This window comes from Stigmatopora argus, chromosome 15 (assembly GCF_051989625.1).
Source record: "Stigmatopora argus isolate UIUO_Sarg chromosome 15, RoL_Sarg_1.0, whole genome shotgun sequence".
Classification (NCBI taxonomy): Eukaryota; Metazoa; Chordata; class Actinopteri; order Syngnathiformes; family Syngnathidae; genus Stigmatopora; species Stigmatopora argus.
The window spans coordinates 4,334,249-4,347,294 of NC_135401.1; the positions used below are offsets into that span (position 1 = coordinate 4,334,249).

At 43.0% G+C, this 13,046-nt stretch overlaps 2 protein-coding genes across 2 annotated transcripts; one reads left to right on the top strand and one right to left on the bottom strand.

Moving 5' to 3' along the window:
* Positions 1 to 5,881: 5,881 nt before the first annotated feature.
* On the top strand, positions 5,882 to 6,959 carry LOC144089663 (protein FAM181A-like). Its single transcript, XM_077620733.1, has one exon. The coding sequence runs from the start codon at positions 5,945 to 5,947 to the stop codon at positions 6,644 to 6,646; it is 702 nt and encodes a 233-aa protein (XP_077476859.1). The 5' UTR covers positions 5,882 to 5,944; the 3' UTR covers positions 6,647 to 6,959.
* A 7-nt stretch (positions 6,960 to 6,966) lies between these two features.
* On the bottom strand, positions 6,967 to 12,600 carry asb2b (ankyrin repeat and SOCS box containing 2b). The gene is made up of 8 exons (XM_077620729.1): positions 11,277 to 12,600; positions 10,383 to 10,552; positions 10,157 to 10,312; positions 9,834 to 10,079; positions 9,602 to 9,773; positions 8,456 to 9,032; positions 8,177 to 8,330; positions 6,967 to 7,328 (listed from the first exon to the last, which is right to left on the bottom strand). Exons 1-8 carry the CDS (start codon positions 11,423 to 11,425, stop codon positions 7,198 to 7,200), a joined length of 1,755 nt encoding a protein of 584 aa, XP_077476855.1. The 5' UTR covers positions 11,426 to 12,600; the 3' UTR covers positions 6,967 to 7,197.
* Positions 12,601 to 13,046: the final 446 nt, after the last annotated feature.

A 13,046-nucleotide genomic window follows, 5' to 3' on the forward strand; every position in this document is an offset into this window, starting at 1 on the left:
TTGGGCGTCTAATAGTGATAAAAGCAAACTAAAATTCAAAATTATGAATTTTGTTGTTGTTTATTAGTTTACTGCAGAATATTGTAGAAGAAAATTTCCTGACCCATATATCGAAAATTTCATAATTGATTCAATCAGTCTGAACAAGCGCTCATTTTCATTTTTTTAGGTTAATCTTAGCATATCTTTACATTCCAAAAGACGGGCCTCCCAAAAAAAAAGGAAATGAACGGCTTTAAGAAAATTGAGGTTGGATTAAAGCTCGCTCGTGTCATGTTTAATAAAGCCGGTCGATAATTGAGAAAGCCGAGCGCCAGTCTCCTTGTGGAAATCCTCGCCATGAACGGAGTGCAGGCAGGCTTTCCAAAGTCTTTAAATCTTACAGTTTCATTTGGGGCAAAGGTGTCAAAGTGGCGGGGCAGGGCCCAAATTTGGGCCGCCACGTCACTTTGTGCGGGCCGCCAGAGTGAATCTTGCTAGTCGATTTCGTTGCAATCTGATGCAGATTACAGGTATATGCAGAAAAAAAACATTTATTTTCCTTTTTTTAAGAGAAATGAAAGATTCTGTTTGTTTGGGTTTTTTTAAAGCAAGTTTAAACATTTAAAATGAATAAATGAATGGTTCCATTTTCAGTTTAGTTTAGAATGTCAATAAAAAGTCAAATATATTTGTTAAAATGTACTTTTTAAGTGAAAAAAACTAATTAAAATTGTCCCCATTTTAGAGAATATTTGCTACTAAGAGGCTTAAAAAGAAGATTTGTTGAAATTTATAGCTTTTTTTATTTTTTCCAACTGACTTTTAAATACCAAATGAGATGGGGCAAAGCTGCACTTGTGCTCGTCCATTCTCTCCTTCACTCTGCCCCGTTATCGATTATCTGCCAAGGCAAAAAGCACTCCATCCTCCTTCTAATCTAAGCAGCAACCTCAGCATCTCCATCACTGCCTTCGCTCAAATCACATGAGCAAATGTTTCTCATCAGATTGCAGTTTTTTTTTTGTAGGCGGTGCCAAGTTTTCCCATTTCAATCCTGGCCAGAGCCAAGAAGATCATTTCAAACTCATTCCATCAATGGTGATCCATGCCCAAACTCCAAAGAAACAGAAAGCTCTGATTGGCTGTTTCATTCTGCTTCCACATGAGGGATGAGAGTAGAAGAGGAGTGCCATCTTGTGCCAAAAAGGGCACATGGCACACCTAAACCTAGCCAAAATATTTCCTTTCGTTCATTTTCTGAACTGCTTATTCTCACAAGGGTCGCGGGGGGTGCTGGAGCCTATCCCAGCTAACTACGACACCCTGAATTCATGACCAGCCAATCACAGGACACAAGGACATGGACAACCAGTCTACCGTGCATCTCTTTGGGGGAACCGGAGTACTTGGAGAAAACCCACACAAGCCCTGGGGCAACAGGCAAACTCAACATAGTGAAGAGCAACCTGGGTTCGAACCCTCGAGCCCAGAACTGCGAGACCGATGCGCTAACCACGCGGCCGTACTATTGACAGGGGTATAGGCGTCCAATCCATTTTAACTGGGAGATAACACTATGTTTGTTTTGTCATTTTTTAATTATTTTGAGGAGTAAATATGAATGTTTTTTTTTAAAGGAACAAAGAAAGCCAGTGAATATATTATATATTTTTACATGTATTCTATCCATCCTGTCACATTTATTTATTTTTAAAGTTTAAAAAAATCTTTTTTAATTAGAAATGACCTTGCACGACCTATCCATTGTGTGCGTCATTTCCATCTTATCTTTGTTATGCTCATCTAATTGAATGGAATGTCACAAAACGATAAATTTGCTATAAAAGCTTCTTCTCTTATCAACATTAGGACCAAGATTCCATTAGAAAGCTCAACGTCTATGCCAATTTTTCTTCTTTTCATACATCTTTAAATCTGGGTTGCGTCTAATGCGGCAATAACACCTGATTTTCTCCCTGAGGATCAATGAAATGCTATTTTTAAGCTATGAAGATCCAGAGAGGCTCCAAAGAAAACAGATAGGCTTTTAAGTTTTCAATTTAATCTATTCCATCTAAGCAAAATCAAACTTTTAAATGCTGCAGCATTTAAATCTTTTACATTTGTATTATATCCAGAGGTGGGTAAATATTTCACTGTATTTTCAATATAAAATTACTCAATAAGTTAAAATTACAGATATTAGGTTATAAATAGATGCAGATAAGTAAATTGCCCTTAAAAATGGTAGTCGATGCCTTTGTGAAACTCCAAAGTTGATTTATAGATGCAATTCTACTTCCTTCTTCTCATTCTCCTTCACTTCAAAGCGTGAAGACAATGGCCACTGGGTGAAAGTTTTTTAAGGGGTGGAGGGGGAGCTCCTATTGTTAATTGGTCCTTTTCAGCTAAACTGAAGGCAGGGCGAAGAATGGGAAGATGAGATGAGGACATTAGGGTCTCGCTGGCACAAAGAAGGGCGCACTGCTTGAAAAGATATAGACCAGTTAAGGCACTGGTGGGACTTTCCCCTCTCTTAGCCCAAAAAGTGACTGAACCAGACAATCAATCATGCGGTCACTTGAAAAAAAAGTCACGGGATGCATACCTGATCTAAAACTATGGAACTGCTCTTATGTGGAAAGACTTTCTTGAAGATTTAGCACTTTTAGCAATCTTTTCTAGCCAACTCATCTAACGATACTGGAGTTCAACCACACAGTGAAAGGCCAGTTTTTATAATGTTACGTATTCAAAAAAATGTATTCATAAAAATGTATTCAAAAAAATGTATTCAAAAAAATGTATTCAAAAAAATGTATTCAAAAAAATGTATTCAAAAAAATGTATTCAAAAAAATGTATTCAAAAATATGTATTCAAAAAATGTATTCAAAAAAATTATTCAAAAAAATGTATTCAAAAAAATGTATTCAAAAAAATGTATTAAAAAAATGTATTCAAAAAAATGTATTCAAAAAATGTATTCAATTTTTTTTATTCAAAACGCTTTTGATATGACTCACACTAATCATGTATTCTGTTTGTATTGCAAGTCTTGTATGTGTTCACATAGATGCTTATTTGTCCCACACACAAACCCATAATTCTAAATCAAGTTAGTAATTAACAGACCAGCTCGCCATTGAAAAATCCTTATGTGGAAATTCCTTTTCAACTGAAACCCACCCACTAATATTCAAATGAAGGCCCACTTTTGCCTGGTGGAAAAAAAATGATAAACGGGAGTCAGATTATCAGATTTTTGCATTCAACCACGCACCTGAGAATTCTCATTCTGTGTCTATCTGTATACCCCCCAAAAAAAAGACCTCAAGAACAAAAAATAACATAATAACAACTTCTCCCATTCACAAACTACCGTAAGTGACTCTGCATATTCTCTATCTCAGTCACAGTCTGCAGAAGTTCCCCATCTTGTGGAAGACTTCCTGTGTGTGGTTCCAGTTTTTGTCCAACTTTACGTCTTTTGAGTCTGTATCCGTTTTTGCTACCGCAACCAAAAATGGCGCCGTTCAAGTGGTAGCCGGTGGCGGTAGTTCCGTCCACTCTTGCTCGTTTTGTGTTTTTGCTGCTTTTCTGTCTTAATGATTTGGTTTGGTGATTCTTAATGATCCCATTTACTTTGATTTGCGCTTTGTGCTTTTGCTTTGTTGTTCTGCGGCCTTTGCGACTGTACTGTCTAACTTATAACTATGCCTTTTCTTGCTACTGTCACAATGAAATTTCCCGAATACAGGATGAATAAACTTATCCAATCCAACACACCCTAACCTTTCCCAGCTAAAAAAGCTAAGATCACAATGACCCTCGCAAGAATTCCAACTTCCCCAGGTGCGCCCCGAGACGTCGACCATCCCTGGACGTGGAATTCCAAGCGTCCACTCAACCCACTCGGCGTCGGCACAAAAGCCCCGTCCTCGACCCTCCGCCTCAATGAGGGGGATGAAGGCCAATTAGCATTTCACAAGTGGCCCTTTCCTCCTCCCGCGCGCTCCCGCACGGGCCCCGGTTGCGGCCGTTGGCAGGGTGACAGTATTCGAGTGTGCAAACTTGCGCCATTGTCCTCCGGCCAGGGGGAGCCATGGAGACCCCCAATAATATGACACAGGAAAATGTTTGCTGATGGCAATTCTATGGGCTTTGTCCCACTCTTTCTCCTTCACGACGACTCGATTTAAGTCTCTAAATGTTTGACTACAAATGCGGGAGTGCTATCCAGCTCCCTTTGGCTTTGTCCCGCCGAGTTTGAATGAGTAATTCAGCCTTTGTGCGCCTCGATTGAGGGGGCAAACAGAAAAGACAAGATTCTTCAGCGCTCGAGACCCTTTCCATGGTTATCCACTCTTTAGATCCCCCCCCGTTCTCCTCCTCCACTTCCCGCCGCGAGAAGCGAGCGCAACTTTATTTAAATGTAGACAAATTAACTGCGAACGGAACGGACGATTGTCCGTGGGCTGTTTTTTTTTTTTTCTTCCTCTGGCTCGAAAACGCCGTAAAGGGAGATTGCAAGAGTAAAAAAGTAAAGTGCTGATTTTTGTTTGAACCTCCACATCTCCATGACAACAATGCGCGATGGAGAAGAATTGGATAGCGGGGAGCTCGCAGGCTGATTGTGGCCCTTTGTGAGGTGGCGGAGGTCGCTGATTGGTTCAAGGGAAGCACCATAACTACAAGCGGTTTATATTCATTCAACTTTGTCAAGTGCCCCCCTAAATGCAGGCTGGAGGCTGCACACCACGGCCGCATCCTCACAGCACAGGTGGGTACTATTACGCTTTTTTAAATTATATATAAATATGTCTGTTGTTAATATCTATTCAAGTTTTAAATTAGATATAAATATGTCTGTTGTTAATATCTATTCAAGACTCTCTTCTGAAAATAATGCCTGGATTTCCATTCTGATGCCAAACTTCATTCATACTGCAATACTTGCTGCTGGAAATTGTATTATTATTTTCATCCTAGCACTTAAATCAGTTGTTACTTATTATATTAACAGATATTTTCCTGACTACAAGTCACACTTTTTTTCATAGTTTGGCTGGGCCTGCGACTTTTTTTTTTTCTCTCTCTGACCAAGTACAGCCAGTTTTTAGGCAATAGGTATCTAAAAAACTTATTTCTATTTAGACTGTTTTGCATTTTACTAACATATGTTTATTCAGAGTTTTTGATCAAATGAAAAATTGCCTTTTGTTTGGCTGGTGTGACCTATAGTCCGAAAAATCTGGTACATTTACTATGCAGTATATAATTCTTTACTAATTCACTCACTAAGCTACTTTAAAACTCACTTATACTTATCTTTGTTTTACCATGTATCAACATTATATAATTTCTATAGTTTTCCCATACTTTGAACTGAATTTCTCCTATGAAGTATTAAAAATAATCAATCAAATCTTATCTTAAAGCATTTTATGTTGAATGTATTGTGTCTATGATAATTGAGCTGAATTAGAAAACTCCTCATATTGACCAAATATTTTACAAAGTGCCCCCCGGTGGTGCAGTGGTTCTTTTCCCTGACTTTGGGGCGGCCAGCGAGGGATCAAACCTTACTCAAGTACAATTGCGAGTACACAAAGAGAACAACCAATTATACTGAGGGGCAATTTAGAGTGTTAGACCTGCCTACATTAATGTTTTTGAGGTCTGGGGGGGTAAACTGGAGTACCCGGAGAAAACCCACGCAAGCCCAGGGAGAACATGCAAACACCACAAAGTGAGGACCCACTTGGGAATCAAACCCCCGACCGCAGAACTGAAAAGTCAAATACAGTGGTTGTTAATCAGTTTTAAAATGAATTCTTCCTTTACTCACTCACAAATATGGATTATTAACAAATTCCCTATTACTCTACCTGCAGATTTTTCAAAATGGACCCATTTTAGGACTGATTGAGGACATCAAACCGCGTGGCGTGTTGGATGAAATGGCAAATGCGGATAGCGAGGTGAGAACGCTACTGAATTTCGTCAATCTGGCATCCAGCGACATCAAGGCGGCTTTGGATAAGTCGGCTCCGTGCAGACGCTCGGTGGACCACAGGAAGTATCTGCAGAAACAGCTCAAGCGCTTCTCTCAGAAATACTCCCGAGTGCCTAGATGTCACCCGTTCAGATCGGCCCAGTGCGCCAAGCCGGCGGCCGGCGTCCCGGGGACGCAGGGGCCGGAAAAGGACGCCGCCTCCCGTGGGCAAACCAGCGCGGACAAAGCGTTGGTGACTGAAAAGCAGGTGCCCATGAGGAAACGCCAGCTCCCGGCTTCTTTCTGGGAGGAACCCAAGCTGAGCAAGAGGGAGCGCTCCCACTCAGGACTGAGAAAGAGTCACGGCGAGGCCAAAGGTCAAGACACGGACGCCGAGGCGGCCTTCTCCAGAGAGGCGTTAAAAACGGGGCGCAACTCTCACCGCGAGCTGAGCGCGTGCGCCTGCTGCCCCGTCCAGTTTCACCAGCAGGTTCTCCACGGTCACATCCTGGTGCCCCACCCGGCTCTGGGACTGTGGCGCAAGAGCGAGGCCGAGTGGGCGGAGCCGCAGCACGGACGCAAGGCTCACCCTCACGTGGTGGTCAAACCTATACCCACCAAGCCGGCCGTCCCCTCCCCCATCTTCAGCGTGTTTGGCTTCATTTGAAAAAGTAAACAAGACTAATGACGTTCTTCCCAGCAATCGATAATGAGACTCTTCCCGAAGCACTTAATGGAATACTTGGGTCTATTTTTTATTTTTTTTTGTTCACTCCTAGAGGACTAAAATGCACTTCTTCATTTTCTCTTTCTCTGATGCCAGACATTGAGCTGACAGGTTTCTATTTTTAGGACTTTTTTTAAGAGCACTCAAGGTCTCTTTCATCTTATGAGAATAGTAAGTTGAGAAATAGATTTTTTTTTTTTGTCGCAGCTATGTTTGATACGACCACTTTCATATCGTAAATAAATGATTCCCACAAAAAGTCCCATGGGCCCAAGTTATTTTTTATCCCTCATCGAGGCGTTCTATGATAAGAGACCCATAATAATATTTTGAAGAAATCTTAAAGAGGAGAACGTCACATCACAGAGTTTATAAATACAGATATCATAGCAATGAGATATATTAGTTTGTTTTAAAAAAAAGGCAAAGACAAATATAAATGTACTTAAATAAAATGGCTGAGGTGCCAAGTGAGGTCATCTAGACGTCATTTAGTCCATCACACCGAGGTACTTGATCAGTCTTCCGGGAAGAGGTAAACTTGAGAGACATGGCAGTCTTTGTGGGCCCACTTGCCTGCGAACGCTCACTCTGCAAAGATGACGCAGTGGACGAGGTGACGCTACAAGAAAGGGGGAAAAAAGAAGTTTGTAAATGCATTTTGAAATCTGTAGACCGCAGATGGATGTGCGATAAAACCTCGTTGATCGCGGTTCATATGTCCCAAGACCTGCCGCGATAGGTGAGGGACAGTGTTTTTATGGTGCCTATTTAATAGGATTTGGACTTTTAAAGCCCTCTCTGTACTATTATTAAAGTCCCAAATGGAGACATTGCCCTCTAACGGCCAGTAAAATATTCTCCAAGCGTGATTTGGATTGGATTGGATAACTTTATCCATCCCGTATTCGGGAAATTACATTGTGACAGTAGCAAGAGGGTGATTAGACAGAACAACAAAGCAAAAGCACAAAGTACAAAGCAAATCAAAGTAAATGGGATCATTAAGAATCACCAAATCAAATCATTAAGACAGAAAAGCAGCAAAAACACAAAAACGAGGAAACTATTCCACAATGGGCTGCAGTGGGTGCACCGATTTCCAAGTGCAATCAGTGGATTGCAGTCAGATGCTTCTTGTTCCAGCACAAACCTCATTGGTTAAACTCATTGGTTTGCCCACCCCTGCTTTATATGCTTGTATGATTGCATACCTGTCAACCTCTGCCGATAACTGCCCTTATAAATGATTATGATTCCCCTTACAAACCCCCCAAAAACCTTATAAAACACCGTACGAGTCGTACGGTGTTTGTAAGGTTTTTTGGGGGGTTGTAAGGGGAATCATAATCATTTATAAGGGCAGTTATCGGCAGAGGTTGACAGGTATGTGATTGACAGTATGGGGGGCAACATTTGAGTTGACACAATCACTATGTGTAAATCAGTACATTTTGTATGTCAACTTACACGTCTTAATCTTGACGGCATCCCATTCGCGGCGGCTATCCAGAAGCTGAGTGAGTTTGCTGCACAGTTGAACATGAGCAACATGCTCCAGCAACAGGTCTACGATGGGGCCTGCCCATTGGCTCATGATGGATGAGGAAATCCATTGACAGAACTAAAAGAACCACAAGAAAAAGAGAAGTTGCATCTAGTGGTGGGAAGTAGCAAAATACTGACATCTCATTAACAACCCACTGTGGGAAAATTGTCAAATACGGTAACGTTGCGTCATTGTGGCACCTGTGCGACTTGGCGTGCTGGTCCACAGGAGACGGATGAGGGGGAGGGGACAGTGCTGGTAGGTCCCACGTCAGATTGTTCTGGATGAGGACCTCTACCATACGGGCAGGAGAAGCAGGAAAGTGCATCGCAGCCGTTATCGAGGAGACACTTGAGCAGAGGCAAGTTATCCCCGCAGAGGGCGACCACGGCGGGGAAGGCGGCGGGGTAGGACGGCATTCCGGCGTTGACGTCCACTCCCCTCCGCAGCAGGAGCGAGGCCGTGGCCACGCTGCCCCTGCGAACGGCCAGCAGCAGGGGGCTGACGGGGTCTAGGTTTGTGACGGCGCCGGCGTTCAGGAGGACCTCGGCCGTCTCGGCGCAGCCGTTGGCTGCAGCCAGGCAGAGGGCCGTGGCGCGACCGTCGGGGTAACGCGCCGAGCGAGCGGGGGCCAGCGTGGCGTCTACGTCGGCGCCTGTCTCCAGGAGCGCGGCCGCCACGCCGGGTTTGTTGTGCTCGGCCGCCAGGTGAAGAGGGCTGACTCCGCTCTGTCGGAGTCTGCTGCGACTCGTCACGGGGAGCAGATGGCGCACCGTCCTGGAAACCAGAACGCCGTGTTAGCCTCAACTGGTTATACGGTACACGGTCGATTGGTCGCCGGTCTTTTGGTCGCCCGGAAGGTTATTGATAATTAGCATTTAAATCGTTGCTCAAATTCGCTAAATACAAACTGTGAATTACTATTTAGTCATACTTAATGCCCTATTAATTATTAGGCTAAAGAAAAGCTCCAAATTTCCCGGACTTTTATTGTTTTTTGTTGGAGAACTTGACATCCCTTCCTAAGGGGACAACTCATGTACATACAAACTCTTCTACACTCGCATGTCGGCTCAGTGAAACTGCTCATGGCCATTGTTGGCTTTTGTTGATGCGTAGACCGTGTTGTTTTACCTTGTTTTGTCGCCGGTCTTTTGGTCGTCGGTCTTTTGGTCGCCGGTCTTTTGGTCGCCCGTTGTCGCGGTCCGGGCGACCAAAAGACCGCGACCAAAAGACTGGCAACCAAAAGACCGGCGACCAAAAGACGGCGACCAAAAGACCGGCGACCAATCGACCGCACACGGGTTATACCGACTGCCGCCTAAAAAAAAATAGAATAAACTCACTCAGTGTGTCCATATTGAGCTGCAACATGCAGCGGTAGTAGTCCAGAGTTGGCCGTCTTATTAGCGTCTGCATTTCTGGACAACAACACCTCCACAATTTCCTCGTGTCCATTTTTACTGGCCTCGTGCAACGCCGTCAGACCATCACAAGTCTGCGTGTTTACATCGGCGCCTATCGACAACACCCACGTCTTAATTTGCAACATCAACACACATCTACGATGACGGCTACCTTTCTTCATGAGGTAGTTCAGCGCTTTCAAACGTCCCAACTGCGCCGCCACCATGAGCGGCGTGACGCTGTAGGCGTTGGAGGGGTTCATGGCGGCCCCCGCCGCTACGAGAATCTCGCATATTTCAGTGTCGTTCCTGGACACGGCCTCGTGGAGGGCCGTCCATCCCCGAGCGCAGCGCTGGTTGACCGAGGCCCCGAAGCCAAGGATGAGGTTCACCATGTCGACGTTGTCCAAGCTGCAGGCTGCACGAGCAGGAATTATTACTATCGCTCAATGAAAAAATAGAAATACGAGGAACCACTCTCAGATTGGACATTACCCAAGTACAAAGGGGTTTCTTTGTTCTTGCTGCCGATGTCCGGGTCGGCTCCAGACTCCAGCAGACACTTGACGCAGGACAAATGTTGAGCGGACACGGCGAGTAGAAGGGCCGTTTGTTCCTGCAGAGTGCGTTTGTCTACGCAACCTGGATGCGCTGGGATGCCAAACACCACACAAACCAGATGAAGCGCAATGACAAGACTTTCAGAATATTTTTTGCGTACCTTTTAGTAAAGTCTTCAAGCACTCGGGCTGTCCACCAAAGGCTGCGTGATGCAGAGGAATCCAGCTGTTTTGGTTTTCCCTCAGCAGATTCTGAGGAGAAGATGCTGCATGCTTTTTAACAGCCTCAACGTCGCCCCCTTGGATAGCCAGGACCACCGGGTCAGAATCCCTTCAATGGAAAGACAAAATAAAAATATTTAGTGTTTATTTGGATTTCTCTGGCTTTTTTATTTTTATTACCAGTAATTATACAACTAATAATGAATTGATTTCCACAAATTGGCAATCTGGAGGTCACATTAAAAACACTAATTAAAGCCAAAACTTCATTTTATTAGAATTTTGACTTAATCTTATCAATGTCAGACAAATGTAGACAATTGTCATCTGTAAAAGCTTACATTACAAACAGAAATAATAACTAATATATCATTTACAACAAAAAATAAGAATTAAATGAGACTTAGTTTATGATTTATATGCCTGTACATTTCTATGTCTTTTTTTTTAAAAAGTTAATAAATAATATACATTTGTAATTAAATATAAACCGTGATAAACCTAGGTAGAATTCATGGAGATATCACCACTATTAAAAAGAATACTGTAATTTCGTCCAAAAAATTCAAATTAAAAAAAATCTTAACATCTATTTAAAAAATAATAATAATTGACATATATAATTGAATACAAACTGTTATAAACCAAAGTGCAGCCCGCAGAAAATAATAATGGAATTTACGCACACTACCATTCCCCAAAATAATGTCATTTTGTCCAAAAAGCAGTATAAAACCAAATCAATCTGATTACATTCTGATTCGAACCCCATTTAGTCGCAACATTGTGTCAGTCACTTAATGCCTTATATGCTAAACAAATGATAAACTCACTCAGCACGGGACGTCACGACAATTCCACTACTATCTCCTCGCGGCCTCCGAATGACGTCACCATCCTCGCCATCTTTAGCATTTTGAAAAGATGATTTACTTGGACGAAACTGGGCCAAATATTGGGAATAGCTGAATTTTGTTATCATGGCTAACACTGGTGACAGCTGCTGCGTGCTCTCTTTTTTCCTTTTTGTGGGCGGGCAGAAAGGCTTTGGGGGGCTCAGCTGTGACCACCCGGATTATTTTAGGCTCTTATTGTGAGGCAGGCTTCATCCTTATATGTCAGCACACACACACACACACACTGATAACACCAAAGTGTAACCCAACACGTTCTGTGTGTGTGTTCTTTGCTGTGTGCCATTGCTTATATGAATTTTAGTGCTTCTTTTGCTATGGAAATGCACCGATTAGATAAGGAAAATAACACACTTATGACTGCATAATCAAAAACATTGATACGAGCTCGTCAGTATGATGTTGTTATGATTTAGCCTCGGCTAAGGAGCGGAGTGGAACCCAAGAGCAGGAAGCAGGCAAATGAAAGGGAAGTGTGTGTGCACAATTTAGGATTTTAATGAAAACAATCATACAAATAATTAAAAATTAAAAAATAATAAAAATACAAAGTCAACAGGGGAGACGCGAACCGACAAACAGGCAAATATCACTCGCCAGGAAACAATACCCCCACCACGACGTACAAAAATGCACAGACAGGGGTTGATGGCAATCACAAGGTGAAACTCATTTAGAATCACACGGACTGGACACAATGAAAACACAGCCATCCACCAACAAAACGGGACAGACAGACAAGTATTATTTGCGGAATTGATGTATTTGCATGCTCATGGTAGGGAAAATTCTTGTTTTTTTCATTGTCTTAAGCAGGTGTCAAAGTGATGGGGTGGGGGCCAAGTAGGGTCCATAACATCACTTTGTGTGGCCTGGTAATTTAATGGCTCACCTGATGTGATGCACAGTGCCCCCCGAAGCAGAAAAAAGGTCAACAGCCAGACTTTTTTTTAGGTCTACGTCCAATCTCCGGTAAAGAGACCCACATCTGTTGACGGTGGTCATCTCAAAAGTCCACTGGGACATCCAGAGCGTCCTGACGGTTCGAGCGCCGACCTGAAACACAGCTGATGATCCAGATGAGATTGGAAGTGCAAAAACAAATGTGAACTGTTACTACAACCGCATTCTGTTGATCCCAAAACCCATCGAAGGGGTTTGAGCATTCTCTCTATAAATCCGGCTGCGCACATGGAAGATCTGCAAAGTGCTGTGGCGCACATCAGACAGCTCCGGCATTGTGGACAGATACCTTTTAAGGACATGTTACACTCCAATGTTTTCCATTCGCAGCTCCACAGGGAAAGCTGATGTCAGGTCAAGCTCTATTCTAGCTAAGCGCATCGCATAATCTTCTCATTGAACATAAAGTCCAAATCCAAGCGTATGTAGTCTAAGAGAAGATATTGTTATAGTATTTCTGTATTATTAAATCAGATTTTTAGCATGTCGGCCTCACAATTCTGGAATCGTGGGGTCAACCTCAGGTTTTCCCTCACTGTGTGGAGTTTCAATTCAGGTTGTCCTCCATCTGGTGCCCCATAATTAGTTGGGATAGGCTCCAGCACCCCCGCGACCCTTGTGTGTATGAGCGGTTGGGAAAATGAATGAATAAATCAAATTTCAACTCACCTCGCAATAGAAGCTCAGATTGCCGCGTGATCTAAAGGCAATATTTAGAAGTTCCTG

What these genes read in the sequence shown, in the direction of transcription:
- asb2b (XM_077620729.1), bottom strand. Translation starts at nt 11,425, where the DNA reads ATGATAACAAAATTCAGCTATTCCCAATATTTGGCCCAGTTTCGTCCA. An exon ending in AGAAACCCCTTTGTACTTGG is followed by an intron (nt 10,080 to 10,156) that starts GTAATGTCCAAT and finishes CTGCTCGTGCAG; the next exon opens with CCTGCAGCTTGGACAACGTC. An exon ending in GAACTACCTCATGAAGAAAG is followed by an intron (nt 9,774 to 9,833) that starts GTAGCCGTCATC and finishes TGTTGTCGATAG; the next exon opens with GCGCCGATGTAAACACGCAG.
- LOC144089663 (XM_077620733.1), top strand. Translation starts at nt 5,945, where the DNA reads ATGGCAAATGCGGATAGCGAGGTGAGAACGCTACTGAATTTCGTCAAT.